This window comes from Danio rerio, chromosome 24 (genome assembly GCF_052040795.2).
Source record: "Danio rerio strain M-AB ecotype USA chromosome 24, GRCz13ab, whole genome shotgun sequence".
Classification (NCBI taxonomy): domain Eukaryota; kingdom Metazoa; phylum Chordata; class Actinopteri; order Cypriniformes; family Danionidae; genus Danio; species Danio rerio.
Window position 1 is genome coordinate 11,754,786 of NC_141044.1, and position 24,262 is coordinate 11,779,047.

Consider the following 24,262-nt stretch of genomic DNA (forward strand, 5'->3'; position numbering starts at 1 on the left):
TATAGTATTCCATTTGCAAGCTTGAAAGTTCATTACTAGCAGCAAAGCAACATTACTAGCAGCAAGTTTCACACTTTATTTTAAGCCAGGTATACAGTTTTCACTACTATTATCTATGTCACTTTTACTGTAGTCTTGCAAGTTTAGTTTAGTTAGTTTATTTTATTCATTCATTTTCTTTTTAGCTTAGTGTCCATATTAATGTGGGGTCGCCACAGAGGAATGAACCGCCGAACTTATCCAGCATATGTTTTACTCAGCGGATGCCCTTCCAGCTACAACCCATCTCTGGGAAACATCCATACACACACATTCACACACTACGGACAATTTAGCCTACCCAATTTACCTGTACCGCATGTCTTTGGACTGTGGGGGAAACCGGAGCACCTGGAGGAAACCCACACGAACATGGGGAGAACATGCACTAGTTTATTTATATGGCAAATTTTTTTACAACACAACGTTGCCCAAATTGCTGAACTCAATCAATACTAATTAAAATGAATCCTGTATCACATACATAACATTTAAAACATAAGGCAAACCCCTCAACATTTAAAAGGCTCAAATGCTAGGGAACAAAGATGCAATTTCAGAAGCGTTTTAAAAAACAGATAAAGTTGGAGCGTGTCTGAAGCTTGTTCCAGAGTTTTGTGGCGATAACAGCAAAAGCCCGGTCCCCACTTCACTTACACCAGGACCTTGGTACAAAAAGAATAAAACTGATCAGAAGACTTTACTGACCTATCAAGATTATATTCAGCACCATGTACGAGGTGGTGCTGGATCATTTCAAAATTAAAAAACAAAAATTATTCATTTAAAATCAACCCATGACCTCACAGGCAGCCAGCCCAGAGAGGAAAGAACTAGGGATATGTGCTCATACGTGCGAGTCTCTGTCAGAAGTCTCGCAGCCGCATTTTGGACTAATGGCAATCTAATAAGGGCATTTTGACTTATACCCTCACTGTAAAACCCAACAGTCAACTTTATCAAATGAAATGAGTGTAGTAAACACAAACTTTACTAAAAGTTAATTCTACTCATTTGAAAAAAGTTTTGAAGGTAATGAGTTAATTAAATACCACATTACTTCAACTTAAATGGAGTAAGTTCACAGTACTCATATAGATTTTTTTTTTTTTTACTCAAAACGGTTACTCAAACAGTTTTTGTTGCCTTAACTTATTGGGTTTTACAGTACTCAGTTGGTTTGAGTTCTTATTATTTTTCAGGTTTGACTGTGCTCAAATTGCTTCGTTTACCCAAATGGATTAAGTTCACAGTTCTCATTAGGATTAGTTTTGAACCTAAATGGTTTGTTGCAATCGGTTTCCTTAAACAGTTTGTTACCTTAACCTTTTGGGTTTTACAATGTACATACAAAGAGTTGCAATAGTCAAGTCTTCCCAAAATAAAAGTATGAATCACCTTCTCAAGGTCATTAAAAGAGAGAAATTACTTAAATGGAAAGAAACTGGATTTAACAACAAAATTGACTTGTTTTTTAAATTTCAGATCACTATTAAACTGAAACCCTAGGTACCTAACAACAGGTTTTTGATAAGTTAATAGCTCACCAAAACCTAATAATTCCAGAGGGACAGGATGCCCAAACCAGACCAGCTAAGTTTTTTTTCTCATTGAAAAAAATAAAAATAAAAAATTGACGACAGCCAGGTCTTAACCTTAATTAAACATTTAGTAAGGGAGTCAAGGCCATTTTTATTGTTATTTTTGAGAGGGACATAAATCTGAATTTCGACAGCATAAAAATTAAAAGCCACCCCACATTTACCGAAAATAGATCCTATGAAGAAATTAAAAATAAAATAAAATAGGTTCAAGGATAGACCCTTGTGGAACGCCACATGTCAGGGGTCTGGAGGATGAAAAGGTCTGAACAACAAATAAGATCAAAACCATTTAAGAGCAGAACCCTGGAACCCCACCAATTTCTCAAGACAGGAAATAAAGATCTATAGTGTCAAAAAGTAAAGTCAAAAAGCATGAGGATCATAGAGTGCCCGAGTACCTAAACAATAAAATGTCATTCATCACACGTAGCAGTGCAGACTATGTAGTGGTGTTAAAACAGTTTTCTCCAAGATCGTAGATAAAAATTGTAGTTTTGAAATAGGTCTAAAATTGGACAGCACAGATTTATCCAAATTTGTCTTTTTTTCCAGAAGAGGCTGCACTATGGCATGTTTCAATTATGAAGGCATCACTCCAGAAACAAGACTCCTATTAACAATGGACAAAATCCTATAGGCACAATAATCTCAAAGGCTAGCTTAAAAAACCTGGGAAAATATCCAATGGACAGCTGTTAAGTTTTATCCGGCCTACTGTATCAGTCAGACACACAAGAGAAACAAGTGTGAAAATAACAAGTGCAGTATAGGAACACATCCGGTTCACGAAAAACAATATCATAGCTAACAATTCCAGACCAAATTGAAGAAATCTTATCTGTGAAGAAAAACAACTAATAAACTTAAGTGTCCCAGTCACAGGTAAGAGGTAAAAAGTTATTAAAATAGTAGTGGTATTGGGCAGGATTAGGGATGGAGGATCCCAGCAGGCACAGGATGTCATTATGATGTCAGATTAACGTTGTACCACAACATAGTGGGATGTTGGATTTTGTTTGAAAATGAAAATTGTATTGACATCAATGTACGATGTTGAACAGACGTTGCATTTTGGTTACTTTCCAGTGCAACCTAAAACCAACAAAATATCAACATCTAATGATGTTACAGCTTGACGTTGATAATACAGCTTGACGTGAACATTACCAATATGAAGTCTATTAGACGTTGGATTTTGGTTGCCATACTTCACGAATAAACGTCAGTACTTGATATCAATATGACATTGGATAAGGATGTTGGCTCAAGGTTGTATTTTGGTCACCTTCCAACACAACCTAAAATCAACCAAATATCAACGACTTGTCACGTTGTTATTGGATGTCAAAATAACATTGTCCTTAGACACCGGTGACCTAAATCTAACCTAAGATTATTGTCTTATGATGTTTGTCTGCTGGGATAAGATCATGATAAATTAGTTCTTTTTGAGTACAAATAAACTGCCAATATTGTAATAATAGGCAGATAATTGTAGTTATTATTGAATCATTTATTTGATAATTAAATTTGTATTACTGACTATATTTTTCTTGTTCGTGATTTTAACGTTAGTTCAAAGTGCATTCATTAAGATACAAATTATAATTGTAAATCTGTATTTGTAAATGTTGAAACTAACTAACTAACTAACTAACTAACTAACTAACTGTTAATTGTCGTCAATTTGTATTTTAGAAATCTAACCCTTCCTTTTTTTAAAGCATCACCATGCTTTTTAAACTGATATTTAAATAAATAAATGAACCAAAATATTACAGAAAAGTCAATAAAGTATGTGATTAAAACACTTATAGTTAGCACGATTGTCAAACAATGTGTCTGTATGGATGGCAAAAGAACAGAATGTTACCAAACTGAATGAAATATGTTGCCGTTGTAAATGGTTCAGGGCTGGCCTGGTACAAAAAAAAATCAAACCTTAAATGTGCATTATTTTTGTGTGCAAATGTGCAATATTTTTAAAATGTATTAATTCTGTTGATTAACAGTTATGCAGTTTGTGATTCATCAATGTTTTCTTTAATGTTGACAAATCTTCATAATTTTTGTAGTTAGAAACAATATACTGTGTTGTTTATGTATATTATTTTCTGTTATTGTAATGATTTGTTTCTATATGTATTTGTATGCAATTTATAGATTCAAACAACAAAAATCTCTATTAAATTATTAATTTACAGTTTGAGTTTTTTAATTAATTAATCATTGATAACATTTTTAGTATCTGACAGCTTTTTTTGTCAACCAAATGCCCTCATTTACAACATAGCATACCAGCATAACATACATGCATGCACACGCACACGCACATGCACACTCACACATGCACAGGCAAACACACACGCACACACACACACAATCTTAATGACAGATTATTGGAACAACAGCAAAGCCTGAACATCTCACCATCTCATCTTTTGCATCTTATTGGATGTGCTGCATCTGTTTGGAATGGGAACATCTCATATTTGTAATATCATTATGGATAGTAATAAATGCTGATGGATTTAGACCTTATACAGTACGCTTCTGCTTTGGCTGGGGTTGTTATCTCTTCCACATCATCAGATCTACACCAGATGCTCACTACTGGCTGATTCTAGAAGCCACTGGGACTTCATGGATACTGATAATTGATAAATCCTTATTTTATATTCCTGTACTTTATTTAACATTTATTTAACAATTAATTTAATCTTATATAACTGTCATTATATAACATTATTTAACATGATTTTATTTTATTTGGTTGTGATAAAACATGTGTCTTTGCGTGTGTGTGTGTGTGTGTGTGTAACAGACACGTTTATTACACGAGTAGCAATGCGATGTGGCCGTTTATTGTGTTCCTAATGTCCCACCAGTGCTGATATACAGCCCAATCCCACGGCTATGAGTGTGATATTGCGTTCATACAACAGTTCGACGGGATAATCGTGTATATGAAAAAGCAAATCAAACATGGAGAGTGTAAAAATCATTTTTATGAGGAACTACTTTCTTCCGCCATTTCTTTACAGCTGCAGCTGACAATGTCACTTTAGAGCTATATTTGAATGATTCTCTAGCGCAATATTTAAAGTGATTACAAAATGGACATTTTGCTGACATTTTAAGATTATAAGGTTGAATGACATGAAATGTCATCAGTCTAGACATTAGTATTTCTCTTTTGCAGTTGGGAGATCACAATAATTAATCCTGAAAAAGCAAAGCAGTGCAAACACCACCAGATTGCTGTTGTGGTTGAGATAAGGAAAATCAATAAACACATGCACACATTTTTTCTTTCTTTCTTTTTACTGAATTAGTATGCAATTACTAAAACAGGAGACTCATAAGAAACAAATAAATGGCCAACCAAAAAGTAACTCAGGGTTATAAAAGGAGTGCCCAACACAAAATACATACAATCCTGATATGTGAGTCCCATGTCACCCTCAATACACAACAATTATATGCAGGGCTTAATTTGTGCTGGAGCACGTTAGATCTGGATATAGCACTGCTGAAATCTGATCCGGCACCTCATTTTACTGATCCCCCTCCTCAACCGCCTTCCTTCCCCGTCCGCTTTTCACTTTTACTTCTTTCTCAACCCTCTTCACTTTCGTGCATGACACCTCTCCATCCTCGGGTAACATGTCGGATCCGTTACCCTGATCTGTTCCGGAACTTTGCAGTTCACAAATTAAGCACTGAATATATCGTATAAAAATACAGCACTACAAGATACAAAGGAGAGAGATCTACTTAGAATGTCACTTGCCTGTTTAATAATAATTTGATCAGCTGTAGTTAGAAATTGCTAGCTTTTTCTCCTCTAAGGGCTCATTATGCAGTCTCTGTCACATTCTTGTAGATGGACAACGTCAACCGTCTTAAATGGCTGCCGTCGTGTTAAATAAGTTGCATGTGTGTACTGGTTTTGGTGGTTTACAAGGTCAAATGCAACATATTACAATGTTGAGCTGGTTTATGAGGACATGTCCTGTGTCCTCGCATATTAAAATGGCTAAAAATCTAGCTTTTCGTATTCAAAATCTTCACATAAATTTGAGTGAAGGGTCTGGGAGCAGACCTGGTGCAGATGCAATGCACACACCCAACCCAACCCCGCCCCTAACCCTACCCCTCACGGTGACATCCCTAGCTCCATTGAGTGCATTGTGTCTGAGACTGCATGTCTCAGCTTGCATATGCAAGTCTGCGGTTAGATACTATTGAAATTTGCCACAGGTTTCCTGTTAGGGTTGGGTTTAGGGATAGGGTGAGGATAAGGCGATATAATAATACAATACACCAATGGAGGGTCCTCATAAACTGTGCCTGTATGTCAGAAAATCTCTGACAAAGTGCTTTAGGGTGTGTCTAAATAGACAAGCTGAATCTCATCACTCTTTCAGTGTGATGGATCCAAGTCAAGGGATCAAAGGAGTGAGGATGCTGATGTGGATAAAAGAGGAGAGGAAGAAGTGGGAGGTGTGTGTGTGTAAGGAAGGATGTCCTGTGAGATTGACGTGATCTAATCCATTCTGTGACGGTCTCAGTGTGATATATAAGCAGGAAACCTTCACATTCCTGAATTACTTGGATTGAAGAAGAGACTCCAACCTCAAAAATACCTGCTGCTGAAGAGCACACGTCCAAAGACACATGTAAGTCTTACAGATTTAATCAACAAAGGTGATTACTAAAAGTCATTTCTTATCAGAAATTGGACCTGATTTTGGTCTGAAATTGGTAGTTTCTACATGATGTTACCTTTAAATCAACTTTAATGGGTCTTAAAATGTAAAAAACATTTTCTTATTTAAATTTTTTTCATGTTTCTAGTCCAAATATCTACGTTTTCTTAAATCAACAAATTTTTTTAGATAAGTGGAAAATATTGTTTTGTTTTCAGAAACACATCGTCAAAATTTAGTAAGTTTTTCCTTAAAGCAATCTAAATTATCTGCTATTATATTATATTATATTATATTATATTATATTATATTATATTATATTATATTATATTATATTATATTATATTATATTATATTATATTATATTATATTATAATATATTATATTATATTATGTTATATTATATTAATGTCTGAATAAAATACAGCCTATATTGTTCTTGTTTTCATGCAGCTGTTGTGTGTCGTGCATTGCCCTGTATTAGATTCAGCATGCTGCTCACCGCCTTCACTCAGCCTGTGACTAAGTGCCTGATTGGTTCGCACTTGGGGATGGTTGCATTCCTGCTGCTGCTCATTCTGTCCGCCTCTGAGACCTCTGCACACGGCACCACAGTCGAACATGACCTCCACATCGTCCACAACGTCGATAACAGAAGTAAGTTACATTTAATTATTTTTTGTCATCGTAATGAACTTCATTCATGTAACAGCTTCAAGAGACTTCGACAAATGAATGCAAGAATGGCTGGCAGAAGAGCTGCCAGATGTTCATGTTTTTAAAAAATATTCATTATACTGCAAATAAATTATATATATATATATATATATATATATATATATATATATATATATATATATATATATATATATATATATATATATATATTCTTGTCTTGTTACTAGTCTCTCAAAATGTTCAAATCAAGAAGTGTTTTTTAGACAAATAAAAATTTTGTTTTCAGAAATATATATAAAAGAATATAAATAACAGCAAAAATAATCTGCCAATTGAGTTTTTTTTAAACCTAAAACAAGATTATTTTATTTTGCAGCTTTTTTTCTTGTTTTAAGGATTTAGTATTTTTGAAAACAACAAGAATAACATTTTTTTTTACTTGTCTAGAAAATGCATCACGATTTAATTTTATATTTGTAAATATTTTAACTGGAACCAAGACAAAAGTAACAAGAGAAGCATTTTTGCAGTGTACGGACTGAAATGCATTATACAGATATTCTACATGGTAAAAAATAAAATTATGTAAAATAATAATAGTAAATAAAATAATAGTAAAATAATGTATGTAAATTCACATCAAATAACCGTGAGGTAGGTTTGTTACATTAAATTATTGTGAAATCTCAGCCATATAGCGTAATCTTACTAAGTAAAGTCCATTACTGTAATTTTACAGTATTGTCTTGTAGAATTAACTATATTTTACTGTGAAGCAGGCTTTCCTCTGCTAGTCATTCTGACATTTACCCTGACTTTGAAATCATTTTGGGTGTTTAACAGTGTTTGGTTTTATGAATCAATTACTTTTGTTCCAGTTTATTACGTTATTGGCTAAGCACAAAGCTGTGTTCATTAAAAATTATTTCATATTTCCATGTTAACCGTATAAAATTAAATAAAGGTGCAGTGCACTCAAAAATGAAGATTTATGACATTTATGGTATTTCAAAACAGAATGATTTTTTTTTATTTTTAAATATGTAAACAAAATGTTTTGGGGCTGCAATAACATTCTGTTATTTCTAAAGATCAAAAAGGGTGCCAATATTAGCATAAAAGTTATTTTGTATTATTGTCTTAACTTAAACAGACTTAAATCTGCTTTGTAGCTTAAAATGTACTGATAGAAAAATGCAAATAGTAAAAGGTCAGCTAATGGTTTAATTAAAATGTTTTCACATGAAACATTAATAAAACTTAATTTAACTTACAAAATATTTTACTGTAAAAACATTAAACAATTTATATTTTGACCTCTACATCATCCACAACGTCGATAACAGAAGTAAGTTTCATTTAATTCTTTTTTTTTTTCATCGTAATGAACTTTGTTCATTTAAAAGCTTCAAAAGACTTTGACAAATGAATGCAAGAATGGCTGGCAGAAGAGCTGCTCTTAGATGTTTGTGCTTTTAAAAAAAAATGTCATCATACATTATACTGCAAAACAAAATTATTCTTGTATTGCTATTATTCCTGAAAATTTTCAAACCAAGTGTTTTTAGACAAATAAAAATATTGTTTCCAAAAAAGTCAAAATTATGAGCAAAAATAATTTGCCAATGGAGTTATTTTTAATCTAAAACAAGATTATTTTACTTGGCAGATTGTGTTCTTGTTTTAAGGATTTATTATTTTTAAAAAACAACAAGAATAATTTTTTTTACTTATCTAGAAAATGCTTTTTGATTTTTTTTGTAAATATTTTAACTAGAACCAAGATTTTATTTTACTTGTTTAGAAAATGCTTCTGTTTTAATTTTATTTTTGTAGATATTTTAACTAGAACCAAGACAAAAGTAACAAGAGAAGCATTTTTTTTTTGCAGTGTACATTATACTGAAATGCATTATACAAATATTCTAAACTATGGTATAATAATATGTATTTTAATAACTATTTATTAAATTTATTTAAAAATATAATTTAAAAATGCCATCATAGTTATAAAAATAACTCATAGAATGTAAAAACAAATTCTAGCTAAACTAACTGAAAAGAAACCTCTCACTAACAGCTTTAAGTGCATTTATATCATAGTTCAAGACACTAAATGCCAGACTTAAATCTGCTTTGTAGCTTAAAATGTACTGATATAAAAATCGAATAGTAAAAGTTCAGATGATGATTTAATCAAAATGTTTTCACATGAAACACAACTAAGACACCTTAACATTTCAAGACTTTATTTTAAATATAAAATATTTTACTGTAAAAACATCTATATTTTGACTGTGTCCAACTGATCATGGGACAATAAATGCAAAACAAAAAAGTTATCATTGTAAAAAGTTATCATTGTATTAGCCAATTACCACTTTTTATAGTACTTTAAAAAATATGAACAAATAAAACCACAACTGCAAAATTTTAGTCAATTAGTTAATATCTTTCATTGCTTCATCCCTTAAAAACCTTAAAATTTTGATCAGTTTTTAATCATTTTTATTTTTTGTTGTTTTTATTTCTTATACTTGTTTCTTTTATTCTTGTTAAAGCACTTTGAGTGTATGAAATGTCGTGTATAAATAAACGTGCCTTGCCTTCGTTGGTGATTCAATCTTCGACCTGAATAAAATAAAGTTTTTTAAAATCATTTTTCAAGTGTTAAAATGTTTTTAGATAATCTTTAATAGAAGCTCAATTATTAAAAGCACTATAACATTGTTTTAATGGATTTTCTATCTGTATTACAAGCACATAAAATACTTGCAATGTATTTAAATAATAATCTATTTCATGTTCAAGTGAATCTACAATCAGATTCATTTTTGATTTCAAACCATAAATATTTCTAATTTTTTCACCTATACATCAAATACGTACTAGTAATACTAAGATGTGCTCTGACCTGTCCCAATAAGGTCCAGAGATCGATCCGTTCTGGTATGTGGGACGAGGTGTGAGACCCATTGGACGGTTTGGGAAGAGACAAAGTGGTGGTGGTCTGCAGCCGGTGGTCAAATCACTGGAGCTCCTATTGAACACACTCAGGAATAAGGAGAGCTTGCAGAGCGCGCTGGCACAGGAGGAGTCAGACTGGTTACCGTGATGCAACTGATTACAGCCACCTGCTTTCTGTAATATTTTAATGTATTAGTGTGTATAACTAATCATAGTTTTCTCATTCTCTCCCTGGCTGTGTGCATCCCCATATGGAAAGATTATACATGGAAAACAGGCAAATGACATATATGAGATAATACTTTCATATTTGGAATTTATAAAAAATATGTAATATTGTTAAAAATATTGTAATGTATATTAATGAGTGCTTACATATGGAGCTTTTTAACCATTGGAATGACAGATATAGAGCTGGTCAGAATTATTAGCCCCCCCTTTGAATTAAAAAATAGATATGATGATGTTTTACAGAGCAAGAATCTTGTCACAGAATGTCTGATCATATTTTTTCTTCTGGAGAAAGTTTTATTTTATTTTGGCTAGAATAAAAGCAGTTTTATTTTTTTAAAAACTACTTTAAGGTTAAAATTATTAATCCCTTTAAGCTATATATATATATATGATTGTTTTACCCTATGGGTTTAATGATTTATCCAATTACAACCTAACCTGCCTAGTTAACCTAATTAACCTAGTTAAGTCTTTGAATGTCACTAAGCTGTATAGAAGTGTCTTGAAAAATATCTAGTAAAATATTATATACTGTTATCATGGAAAATATCAAATAAATCAGTTATTAGAAATGAGTTATTAAAACTATTTTGTTTAGAAATGTGTTGAAAAAACCCTTCTCTCCGTGTAACAGAAATTGGGGAAAAATAATCAATTTTCTACGAAAATTAAAAAAAAATTCAGGATTCTGTATTTATGGCCAGTTATTTCACTTGTAAGATTTTCATTGCCTTTAAAGTGAAATAGCTGACCATAAACATAGGAGGCTGATTAAAATGCAAATTTAGGAAGACAAATTCAGATGGCATTTAGAGGCTTTTGCATCTAAACTCTTTATATATGAAAATTATAGCTAATACATTTGCAAATACTGTATATGTACCAATTTGCATTACCAACCTAGAAAAATTATACATATTATACATATAATTATACATACATACATACATTACCGGTCAAAAGTTTGGGGTCAATTTTTATTTATTTATTTTTTAATTAATATTATTTAATAGTTTAAAGAAAATTATTCTGTTCATCAAGGCGACATTTATATAAAAAAAAGTTAAATTGTTAAATATTTATTAAATATTTATTACTTACTGTAGTTTCAGATGAAATGATTACTCCAGTCATTATTGCTTTTATTAATATTACCATTAATAATAATAATGATAATAATAATAATAATACGAAAAAGAATAATACTTAATATGAGAATTATTTCTGAAGGATCGTGTGACTGAAATAATAATGTGACTGGGAAGATGAAGCTAAAAAATTATCTTTAAAATCACTTGAACAAATTATTCAATTAAAATTGTAGCTACGTCGAACAGTTATTTTATAGTGAAGTAACATTTCACAATTTTTACTTTTTTTATTAAATAAATGCAGCCTTGTTAAGCAGAATAAGCTTATTTTAAAACATTTAAAAATCCTACTGACCCCAAATTTTTGATTAGTAGTGTATATGAGTGTAAGCGGCCATTTTTGCAATATTCCAAAATATGTGCTGCATATATGGCACATTTATATGTGAAACCAAAATGTCATACATGTCATTTGCAAATACTGCCATATATCAGATTTGTAAGTGGGCCTCAATATTCATTTCAAGTAAACTGACTGGCAAGTGACAAATATCTGTACATATTATAAATGCAATCTATATTAATAAATAAATCCACAAATGTATCTGTTTTTCTCTTATTGGTGTAGTTCACTGTAATGGATTATGCAAACTTTGCTTTACATTTAAATAAAAATAAAATGGTTAAAATAAGTTCCACCAAAGAAAATGCAAACATCTCTGAGTCTTTTCAGGAATGCAAACTTTATTCATGTTTATTTGAACACTGTTTGTATCAGAACAAATTTGGCACGAGAATTCATTGGCTTTGCTTTCTTTTCACTACAGAACATTTTCTTCTTTTTTTTACACTTTGCTTAAAACACACAGAGTTTTCTGACATTAGCTAATGCCCTTTCATTCATGACAACCCCCAAAAAACAGTTAAGAGTCTTTGATATCCGAATAACATTTCATTCATATGTAAATATGCATTAGACTATTCAATTAGAAAAATACATGACACTGTAAGACAATTCAAATTTTAAGACTGTGCTTTTCATGGGACTTTTTTTCTGCTTACATCTATTAGAAACAAAGTGATGCATGCTTCTATACACAGACATTGCCATAGACAACAACGAGGAGCAGGACCCGTTTGATAGTATGAAAGCTGAATAGCTCCTTTGTAGAGAAGAGAATGAAGAAGGCAAAGTATGGTGCAAATGGAGTCTTAACATACTAATTTATTCTCTATTGGCTCAAAACAAGAAGACAGTTCTGTGGAATATTTAAAGGTAACTAAAAATATCAAACTTAAGCTGCGGTCACACTAGAGTTTGAAAATTCTGTAGTAATTAGACATTTAAAAAAGCAAGCGATTGGTCCATATTTAAAATTTTCTGTCCAGAGGTCATGATTGATCATCGATTTGTCTCACGCAGTCAAGTGATGTGATTTTGCCGGTCAGAGTTCACCATGCTTGAACTTTGCAACGCAGTGAATTGTGAAACTTGTTGCACGAGCTTACGTTTCCGGTCTGACCCATTCACGTGCGTATGAATGAAAGTCTATGGGGGAAAAGTCCAGCGTAACCGCAGCTTTCCTTGATCTGACTACCCACTATGCAGCACAGACAATATGATGCAGTATTTTATATCACAGTTGTACATAAAATATAGACATGCCTGCAAAAAATATTCTTAAATTATTCATAAATTATTCCTTAAATGTATTCAAAGAGAGCCCCTGGCTTACCACTATAAATCTTGCCCAATAATACATTTACAGGGGATAGTTCACCCAAAACTAAAAATTATGTCATTATTTAGGCCCAATCCCAATGCTACCCCTTAGCCCAGGCATGTCCAAACTCTAGTTTAGCTCCAACTCCAATCAGACAATCCTGGGCTAGCTAATCAAGCTCTTACTAGGCTTTCTAGAAACATCTTTGCAGGTGTGTTGAGGCAAATTGGAGCTAAAATCTGCAGGAGACCGGCCCTCCAGGATTGAGTTTGGACTCCCCTGCCTTAGCCCTTGCCCTTTCCACCTACCGCTTGTTTTGCACGTTCATGTGAAATGGAAGGGTTGTCCCAATTCTCTGTAGCTTAAAGACATAGTGCTAGGTGGAAGGGCTAGCTAGCCCTTGAAACTGAGATTTACAAGGACCACACTCAAAACCAAAGGGTAAGAAAATTTCCCAGAATACACCATCTAAAAATGACAGTAAGGCTTCTCACGGAAGTCAGGAGATGCACAAATAAGTATTTTTGTCATTATTTCAAATTTTTACAACAAGCACATGTTTTAATACATTCATAACGTCATTCATAACATAAACACATCGCGTTTCTGTTTTACTGTCATGCTTTAAAATAAAATGCTAAAATAAAAACATATCTATATCTATCTAGAATCACTAATAATAACACCTGTATATTAGTCACACAACATTCTGTCACTCTATGACAATCGAATACCCTGTCAGAAAAGTCTAGTGGTTGGGAATGAGCTTTTTACAGTGTCTGCTATAATGTTAATGTTGTTTTCGTGTGTTTACATTTTGAATTTGTCCACGGTGTAAACAAACACAGTATAGTTAGGAGCTTATTGCCACATTATTATTATTATAACATGATATAAGCCTTCAGTGGTAAAACAGAATTGAGACTGGCCCTTACACTGTGGTTGTCACAAAAAGTTATTTTGGAAAATGCTGGAAACCTCATTGACTTCCATAGTATTTGTTTTTCCAGGTTTCCAAATTTCAAAATATCTTTTTTAGTTGTCAATTGAAAAAAGAAACACTTAAAGGTTTAAAATCACTTGAGGGATGGCAATTTTTATTTTTATTTTTGGGTGAACTACCCCTTTAAGCTTATGCGATTTGCATTCTGGTACAGCGATCCATACCTGTTGTAATTATAATACATATGATGATTATCTCTGTAGGAACATACTGTTGTGATCAAACACATTGTTTGTATGGCTTTTTGATTATGGACCCTTTTCACAAGACTGTAATGATGTGTTCATTGGCCATCATAATCCTAAATCTTTAAAAGTTTTTAATATTTTGATTAAAAAAAAACTTATGAACATTTATATGAATTTATGATTGCATTATTTCATCTTTGCATCAAATTACAAAAGACGAATTGCTGCTTGTGTGAGGTGTTTCTAATGCAGTGTCAATGGGTTTGAGAGTAAATCTGACATTATTCTTTCGTCTGGCTGCCGTCATCAGTCTCACACATTTTTTTTCCTTTTTCAGGAAAGTCTTAATAACACCATCGTGGAGTATTTCAGTAAATAGGACTGTAAAAAGTCATTTGTTGTACTCTCCCATTCACTGAGCTGTAAGTTTACCCAACTATGATGCCTTCTACTGAGAAACCCAGAAATGTGAAAAGGGTCTATTGGCTTTTAACAAGCATGCAGGTATAACACTGAGCTATAGTACCATAATGGTTATAACAACTATCCCCAAGGGTTTTCAACTGCACAACAATTTGCACTTAAGAAACAATACTGATTGTAATAGAATTTCAAATAATGATCATTTCAGCTATACATTGTTAAGTGGATTGTAACTTAAAATGCATACAATAAAGGCAATAAAGAACAAATTATGTATGAAGTGTTTACTGAGATGGCAGTGATCTGATGCTTTCAAAAGATCATCAGACATATGAGGTTGGTTTAAATACAAGGGTGTAGAATTCATTGCGGCACACTTTTAACCTCCTCATATGGCAGGGTGGTTAAGTGCTTTCATATAATAATCTATCTTTATTCATTCATTTTCCTTTAGCTTAATCCCTTATTTGTCAGGGGTCGCCACAGCAGAATGAACCGCCAACTATTCCAGCATATGTTTCACACAGCGGATGCCACTCATATTTATTTAAAGTGCATGTCTTTGAGCTGTGGGGGAAACTGGAGCACCTGGAGAAAACCTACACGAACAGGGAGAAAACATCCAAACTCCACACAGAAATGCCTACTAGTCCACCTGGGACTCAAACCAGCGGCCTTCTTGCTGTGAGGTGGCAGTGCTAACTATTGAGCCACGGTGCCACACCTTTATTCCTTTCTTTTTCTTTACATTTTTTTAACAAAATAAAAATGAACTCATGATGAATTTCACAGTTGTTGTAGACGTTGAATACACCTTTAAGTAAACAATGACCTTCAGAAAAAAAGAAGCCTGAGATATTTGTGCCATATTTGAAAAGAATAGAAACGTGACATCAAACAGGTCCTGCAGGTATTTAGTGTGTACTTTCTGACACTTCACACATTTAAGACTTTTACCGAATGTGCTCCAGCCTCTTTTTGCGAAAATAAACACAAGGTTTTCTTTAGTAACATATCTAACATACAGATTTCAAACATATACACGACCCAGCAAACATAAAAAAACAGAACAGGAGGTGACGTCCCAGATTGTTAACATTTACTACTGTGCATCAGTTACACATACAAGTAATTACATCGATTTAAATCTACAATTACAACCCTCTGTGATCTTTGTTGTAGGAGTTTGGTCTCCATTAAGGCAGAGAGAAATAATTGAATCCCCTGGTTACTGGAGGTGTTCCAAGGTTTGGTAAAGTTCTATGGGTAAGAAGTGAGATCAACCCAACACGGTCTGTGATCAGTCATTAGTGCCAATCAAATTGGAGGACCAGAAGTTGGAGCAAGGCACTAGCGTGGAACAGCCTGATGGTCCTAGCATTCAGAAGCAGAGTGATGTGGAGCCACACAGCTTATTAGAGGATCACAGAGTCATACATCCTCTTGCCATGGCCTTACGTATCTCATCTGTGACTCAGATTTGACTTCCTTTTCTGTGCAAATGAAAATCAGAACACCTTTAGAGAACATTTCATTTTATTCAACACAGGGAAATAACTGTAAATATAGTCTCAGTATAATATTTTGCAGTGATGAACTTTTATGATTAACATTTATCTCTCTTAGCCTATATTGAAATGTACTTTTATTTAAGTCACCTTTATTTAGTTAATTCATTCATCAATTTTTTTTAATAATTTGATTGAAGAAACTGTTCCTGTAAAAATCCTAATAGGAGGTAAAAAGCATTTATAATATGAAAAATATTTAAAGAGTTCAGATGCAAAATCCTCTAAATCCATCAGACCACTTTTTTGGTAAACAAGAATTTTCTATCAGGCTCCTATAATTAGGTTCAGAAGTTTTATTTTATAGCTAATGATAATGTTATTAGCTAGTAAATAAAATAGCCGTTTTTTTTCCAAAAATGTCACTTTTACACAATTCTTTGGTTTTTAACAAGGTAGATTTTCTTTGGCGTCAAACACAGCTGAATTCACTTGTGCTTCTTTAGCAAAAACCTCTAAATCCACCTAGGACAAGACAGCATAATTAGTCGAAAAATCACTAAAGATGCAATTAGAAATTATTTTACCAAACATAAAACATATAAAAATTAGTGCTGGGCCATTGTCAGTGTTAACATGCTGCATTAACACGAGACTCTTATCACGCAATAAAAAAATATCAGCGTTAATTTATTCTGAAAGTTGGGTTGGAAGCTGGGTCTTTTCTATGCAAACTATGAAGACATTCACCTTCTTAATTTGGTGTCGCCACAGCAGAATTAACCGCCAACTTATACAGCATATGTTTTACGCAGCGGATGTCCTTCCAGCTGCAACCCATCACTAGGAAAGCCATACACACTCATTCGCGCACAAACATACAATTAGCCAGCCCGATTCACCTGTATCAAATGTCTTTAGACTGTGGGGAAAACTGGAGCACCCGGAGGAAACTCACACGAATGCAGGGAGAACATGCATTCCACACAGAAACGCCAACTGACCCAGCCAAGGCTGGTCACTTTAACTTATGAACATTTCATTCATGCCCCTGTGACAAACTGAGGTTTTAGACGCAAATAAGGAGTAAGGACTAGTGAGAGTGTTATGCAATTTTATAACACATGCCAAATGAAAAGAAAGAAACTTCCACATTTCACGATGTGTGTGTGTGTGTGTGTGTGTGTGTGTGTGTGAGCGGTTCTTTACTGACTGCCCAAAAAAAGTCCTACATGACGATACCCTTGTTACCATTTAGGCAGTGTAAACGCAAGCCTGATAAAGGTGACCCGTACCGACCTGTACCGTACTGTACCATTCATCGGAAAGGGACCATTATACTTCTGCATGCTTTTTGTGTTGCTCTGCAATAACACTTCTGAAACGCTAGCTGGTTTTCATGTGAGGTTTTTATGTTCCTCTCTGTTGTGTTTCTTCGTGGGTGTTTTGTTTTTTTGTTTTTTCTGAATGCTACCTTAATGTGAACTCACTCATTCTAAAGCGGGAACCAGTGGACGGGCCACAAGTTTAATCATAAGCTAAACACAAAACAAAAGTTCTGGAGCTCCTTCACAGGACTCGACACTTGTAAACACTCGCTCTAACGGGTTTGCGTATCTTTCACCCCTGCACACACTTATCAGCACTACCAAGCCAACCAATCACAGAGATTGAGTTGCGCGTCGTTGTAACGTGAAGGCACTTTTTTGAGAGGTGCGGTCAGCATTGGCCAGAGGGAGGGCCATACACACGCACTTGCAGCAGTATTATAAATAAGCCTTTAGAATACCTCCTTTTCATTGCAGCACATGCATATAAACACAAAAAGTGCATTTGCTATATAACAATGTGGTGCAGGATGTGAAAATAACACTTGAACCAGGTTAAAATAAGCAACTAATCCTTGAATTACGCCTGCTGCCGCATTACACCTATACTCTTAAAAATAAAGGTATGTGAGCTGTCACTAGGTTGGAACCTGTTTAAGAGGAACAACTGTGTGCCTAAAAGGTCTATATTAATACCTCAAGGAGACATATTAGTACCTAAAAGGTACAAAAGTGTTCCTCTTAAATTTTTTAATTAAAAAAGTACTAATAAATACTTTTGAGGTACCAATATGTACCCTTTAAGTACAAACGTGTACCTTTTGAAAAGGTACCACCCCAGTGACAGTGTACCTTTGATTCTGAGAGTGTAGTGTATGATAGGACCCTAGGTTTAACATTAAATTAATAAACTCAAATTTAAAATAATAATCAACTATATATATATTTTTTTATTATTATAGTTTTTTACATAATTACACCTTTTACAGTATTTTTTGTTTTAAATAAGATTTGGTGATAACAATAAAGAAAATAATAATACATTTAAGTGCAGTGAGCTGTAAGTTGTGATTTCGTGATAGTTCACCCAAAGTGAAAATTATCTCACCATTTACTCTCCTTCATGTTGCCTTCCATACTAGGCAAATGAAATACTATGGAATTTAATGGATACCATCAACAAGCAATCTTCTTTTGCGTTCAACTGAATAAAGAGAACCAAATGACCTAAGCCTTTAATGTACAGATTATTGTCCACATATAAAGTAAATACATTTTGATGACAGATTTTGCTGTACAGCACTTAAGAGTTTTGGGTAAAAAAGAGCAAACAATGATAATATGTGCAACGCTGGCTAAAGAACCACTTCAGGCCTCGTACAAGCTGTTACGGTCTCCTTATTTGGTTGGTTTGTGTGACTAACAACTGAACTAGAATATGTATATTTGTCCTTTCAATCCACAGCTAATGTGAAATAAAGGAATCAAGATGAGTCATAGCCTTATCAATGGACAGCGCTAAACTGAAACCCTGCTAATTAGTAGGAAGATTAAGCAGGGAAGACGAAGAAGGAACAGAGATAATACTACTGGCCGAATCTGGGTTTCTTCTCTAATGGACTCTTTTTTTCTTTTTCCAGTGTCTCTACATGGTACATTAAGTCTTGCACCTTTTCACTGGTTGCTCATTTCACCTTTCTTTTCAAATCAAAATGTGTAATGTCAGTTAGTGTGAAAATAGATGCATCCCCCCCCCCCCCCCCCCCCCCGTTCAACGTCAGAGGAAGAAAAAGGTGCTTATTTGCTGAACCACATGAAATTGTAGCCTTGAGGATGTTAGCAGGTTCATACCATGTGATCACAGATAAAGCACACAGAGGAAGACGTGATTTATCTTTCTGTGTTTCTGAAAATGTTCTTTACTCCATTGAGGTATGAAGGTGTAGAGAAAGTGATAATATCCATATGAACTATGGTAGACTGGGTGAAGGATAAAATAGATTCTTAAAGATTTTGTGCATGATTTTGGTGAAAAGATGTGGACAAAATAGTCCATACAGATGCTTGACCCATACAGACTGATTGGTGTAAACCAAATGGCACATACAGCTGTGTGTAGGTGTGAAATCCTGTGGGATATCAGCTGTCATGTGTATGCAATCTAGAATCTCCAAGGGAGGTCAAAGCAGTGTTATATCCTTTGTTGTAACTGGTATAAAGTTGCCACACACACAGATAATTGGGTTGAGATTCATGAAAGACGGCATGCTCACATCAGTGCTGAAGAACTATGAGGAACTACCTTCAACAGACTTTTCTCCCCATATAAACCATGGCCAAGCTTATTTTACACTTATTTCACATTATTAAACATTTATTTTATGTATTAGAGCAAGTTCAACTATTGGCGAGCCACAAGCAAAAAAAAACAAAAAAACTAAATCCAACATTAAAACTATTCATTTTTAAAACACTAAGGGCTCTATCATACACCCGGCGCAATGCGGCGCAAGGCGCGACGCAATAGTTGTTTGCTAGTTTCAGCTTGGCACAAGAGTCGTTTTATATATATGATAAAAATATAATGGATTAAAATATTCCAAAACATATTATTTTCAAGCCTACATAAATATAAAAACCAAACTGTCATGCCCTATTTATCTCGGAGGGCTTTTTCAATTTATTCATAACAATTTGCTTAACAATGCTTTTGTATATTGTTATTATTATTAGCAGTATTATTTATCATATGCATATGTATATTTCTTGCATTAAAAACAAGTTTAGATTTGCCCACCTGTCAGGTTAAGGACCATATGGGGCATAGCATGTGTATTTGGATATAACTCAGTTGTTTGAACACACTTTGTCATTATTGCTCATTTATTCGTTTCTTGTAAATTAGAACTGAATTAAGAAATAGTTTTGAAACAAATATTTGCACTTAACAAACAAAATTAATTATTTATAGGCTAATTGATGTCTGTGGGTACAAGATTTCCCTATACACGTGAGCGAAAGTGAAAGTAGATAATGAGAAGGCCTTATCTCTCATTCTCACGCTGCAGATGCTCTGTTTAACTGTTTTCTTGCTAGTGAAATTTCACTTTTCCACTTACAAAGTCAGTCATGTAAATAGCAAATGCACTATAGCGCAATGCAACTGACTCTTAGAGGGAATGGGAGATGCGACTCTGATTAGTTTATTATTTAGACACACATATAACTCATTAAAAAAATAAGCTTAACCCTTTTAAACCATGCGCCGCGGCGCAAAGCTCTTCTTAAATTCCGTTTTTAAATTAGCAAAAGTGGATTCCGACATGCTCCAATTGCTTTTGTGCTCTGCGCTTTGCCCATGGATCATCAAAATAGAGCCCTAAGTCTAATGCGTCTATTGTACTATAAAACATTATTTCATATATAGAGCTTAAAACTGGCAGTTAGACACGACTAGACCCCCCCCCCTCCAAAAAACAAAACAAAACAAAAACAAAAGTAAAACCATAATGCCAGTCAATTATTAAATGTATGAATTCTGATCCAGTTTGTGTATTTTTGCTCATTGATTGCTGATTGTGGAAAATTCATAAATAAAAAATGTGATTCTGGACCAAAATATAAGTCATATGGGTCAATATTTGGAAATTGAGATTTATACATTGCCTGAAAGCTGAATAAATTGTTTGGATCGGTCAATTTTTGGCAGAGAAAATCTGGAATCTGATGGTTCAAAAAATAAAACTAATTGCATTTAAAGTTCAAAATACGTTATTAGCAATGTATTTACAATAAAAATAAGTTTTTATATATTTACAGTGGGAAATAAACAAAATATCTACACAAAATGCAATTGTTTCTAAAAGGCACCAACAGGTATGATGGAAAATCAAATTTTGGAAACTAAATTTTGTTTAGACAGAACTGTGTTTAGGTATAGTGTGTCCACTATCATATCGGAAAGGTATAAACACAACAAATCTCTTATTTAAAATTTCCCGATGTTAACAGATGATCCAATTTTTAGGTCAATTGCAACATCACATACGTGTGCATTTTTCCCTGCCCACCGAATTGACTGAAAGGCATGTATTAACATGTCTTTATAGTAATGGGTTTACACATGTCATCAAAACAGAATTCGCAAAAAAACAGGGATTAAAAGATCTGTTCCAACTCTCTGTGATCAGCTGCACCTCAAAAAAAGTTTTTAAAACAGTGTATGTTTGTAATAAAAAAAAAAGTAAAATCGATGTTTAAGTTATAACCACTGGAATCAGCAAATACCGCATAGAGGCTATAGATCCTATCATACACCTGGTGCAATAAGGCGCAAAACGTGTATGGCATGATTTGTTGCTATTTTCAGACCAGCACAACCCTCATTTTCACAATTTGTGCCACATTGTGCAAATAGTAAATCCGCATTTGCGTCACTTTGTGGAATTATATGTGTGTTGTTCTAAAAACAAGGTGTGTTACGGCATATTGTTGCCATGGTGCTATTTTGAGAAACTGAAATACCACGGCAACCACGCCGTTGACCAACTAAAAGCTGGTCTAAAGTAAACAAGTTTATATTTGTCCATCTTTCAGAATTTGAAAATGTATGCATCACCATATGAGGCAAAAGAATAGGATGTTTTTTTTTTTGTTTGTTTTCTGGCTAGTGAAGCATTCAGATTTTATGCTTACATATTCCACCATGTAAATAGCGAATGCGCCATGGCACAACCCAACTGAATTTTTAAGAGAATAAGAGATGAGACTCTAATTAGTTTAATGCATGTTATGGCCAAAGCACATTCATAACTCATTAGGAGAATATAGACAACCCTTTAAGACTATGTGCTGGCAGATCATTTTTTCCATCCTTAAAATAGCAAAAGTGGATTAGAGCTTGTGCACAATTTGCTTTAGACTATGCGCTTAGATCATTAAAATAGAGCCCAATGTGTTTTCGACTATTTCCACAAATACACCCATGCAACAAAAGACACATTTTGTGTACCAGTTTGACAAGAACTGTCTCACACTGAAAAATTAACTGACAAATCTTACATACTGTAATGTCAGAGCACATTCAAAAAGTTATTAAATGGTTAACTATAAATTTTGTCATTTACTATTTGCATTTAATATTCAATCACAATTTAATTTATTCAGTATAGCATTCTTAGTTCCTCGTTGTAAGGGGAATTTCAATGCTATGTAGAAACTTCCATTATGGGGATTTCGTCAGAAGCCAATCACCTCAAAGAGTAATAAAACAGGACAATGAAATGCCAATGACTTGGCAGTGTAAGCGTGCACAGCTGGCATCAATTACAATCAGTATTGTATAAAGACAGCGCAACGCAGAGGCATGTTTTTTTGCTTTCAGAGCCTTTAAGAAGATTCTGAGAGAGTCTTTTGAGGGTTTCAGCAAGTGTTTTTCACAGAGAGAGAGAGAGAACGAGAAAGCAGGCTGCTTCTTCCGGTCCAGAGTTTGCAATACACGGCAGCAGACGATCGAGTTGAGTTTCCTAAAAGAGCAACACGGTCAAGCAGCTTTTGATGACCATGCGTTTATGCTAATGTTATTGCGGTGCTTGCGGGCAATCTATGCCATCACTGTTTTCCGGAAGGCAGGAGTGTAAACAGTGTGAGCAGGGTGAGAGGTGTCCCTAAGAATACTGCGTGCTCGGCACAGACTCACTGCCTCAATGGCTGGCAGTGTGGTCCCTGTGATGCGTTGGGGAGTTTTCACCACCCGTTGCAGTGCCTTACGCTCAGAGCAGCTTCCATAACAGACTGTGACGCAGTTGGTCAGGTTGCTTTCTATTATGCAGAAGTAGAAGTTCACCAAGACAGCTGATGGAAGCTGGTTCTACTTAAGTTGCCTTGGGAAAAATTGGCGCTGGTGAGCCTTCGTGACCAGGCTGGAGGTGTTGGTGGTCTAGGAAAGATCCTTTGAAATGTGGGTTCCCAGGAACTTAAAAAATGAGACAGGCTCAACGACCATCCCATCGATGTAGATGGGATCATGTGAGCCTGTTTGTCTCTTCCTGAAGTCTACAATGAGCTCCTTGGTCTTGTTGGTGTTAAGGAGCAGATTATTTTCGGTGCACCAATCATTGTTGCTGATTAGACCAATCACTGTGGTGTCATCTGCAAATTTGATGATGGTGTTAGATCTGTTCAGAGGCCTACAGTCGATGGTAAAAAAGGAGTAGAGGAAGGGGCTCAGCACACAGCCCTGTGGTACACCAATGTTGAGCGTGACGGTGGTGGAGCAGATGTGGCCTGATCTAACATTGAGTGCATAACCCAGTTGCAGAGATGTGTCGATATCCAGGTCTCTAAATTAGATCATTAACTTAGAGGGAATGACAGTGTTCAATGCTGAGCTGAAGTCAACAAACAGCATTCGTGCATTAATGTTTTTATTGTGTGAGTACAAAGTGCAGTGTTATAGAGACTGCATCTTCTGTGCTCCTGTTGCCACGTAAGGCAAACTGATTTGGGTCCAGTGGATGGCAGAGAGTCTTTCAGATGTACCAGGACCAACCGCTCAAAGCACTTTATGATGATGGGTGTGAGTGCTACAGGGCGATTGTCATTTAGGCATGTTGAGCTGGAGTGTTTCGGCACTGGCACAATAGAGGTGGTTTTAAAGCATGTAGGCACAGCTGCTAGGTTAAGCGACAGGTTGAAAATGTGATATATGTGCTCACGCTGTAGCCTGACAAACCTCTCACTAGTGGAAAGGTTCAATCGCTGT

The 24,262-nt window shown here is 34.4% G+C and overlaps 2 protein-coding genes across 7 annotated transcripts in view; one reads left to right on the forward strand and one right to left on the reverse strand.

Annotated features, from left to right (window-relative positions):
* The first annotated feature begins 6,264 nt into the window (after positions 1–6,264).
* prlh2 (prolactin releasing hormone 2) lies at positions 6,265–10,464 on the forward strand. Of its 2 annotated transcripts, none has more exon segments than NM_001366024.1 (3): positions 6,265–6,325; positions 6,809–7,012; positions 9,961–10,464. In NM_001366024.1, coding segments are annotated over 2 exon segments (354 nt in total). In that variant the 5' UTR covers positions 6,265–6,325; positions 6,809–6,846; the 3' UTR covers positions 10,149–10,464.
* A 1,585-nt stretch (positions 10,465–12,049) lies between these two features.
* Positions 12,050–24,262, reverse strand: part of myripb (myosin VIIA and Rab interacting protein b) — a 239,441-nt gene continuing 227,228 nt past the window's right edge. For 4 of the 5 annotated variants that reach the window (XM_087308808.1, XM_087308811.1, XM_087308810.1 and 1 more), the window contains one exon: positions 12,050–16,156. In XM_087308808.1, coding sequence (XP_087164934.1) covers positions 16,095–16,156 — 62 coding nt within the window. In that variant the 3' untranslated portion in view covers positions 12,050–16,094. 5 annotated transcript variants of the gene reach the window in all.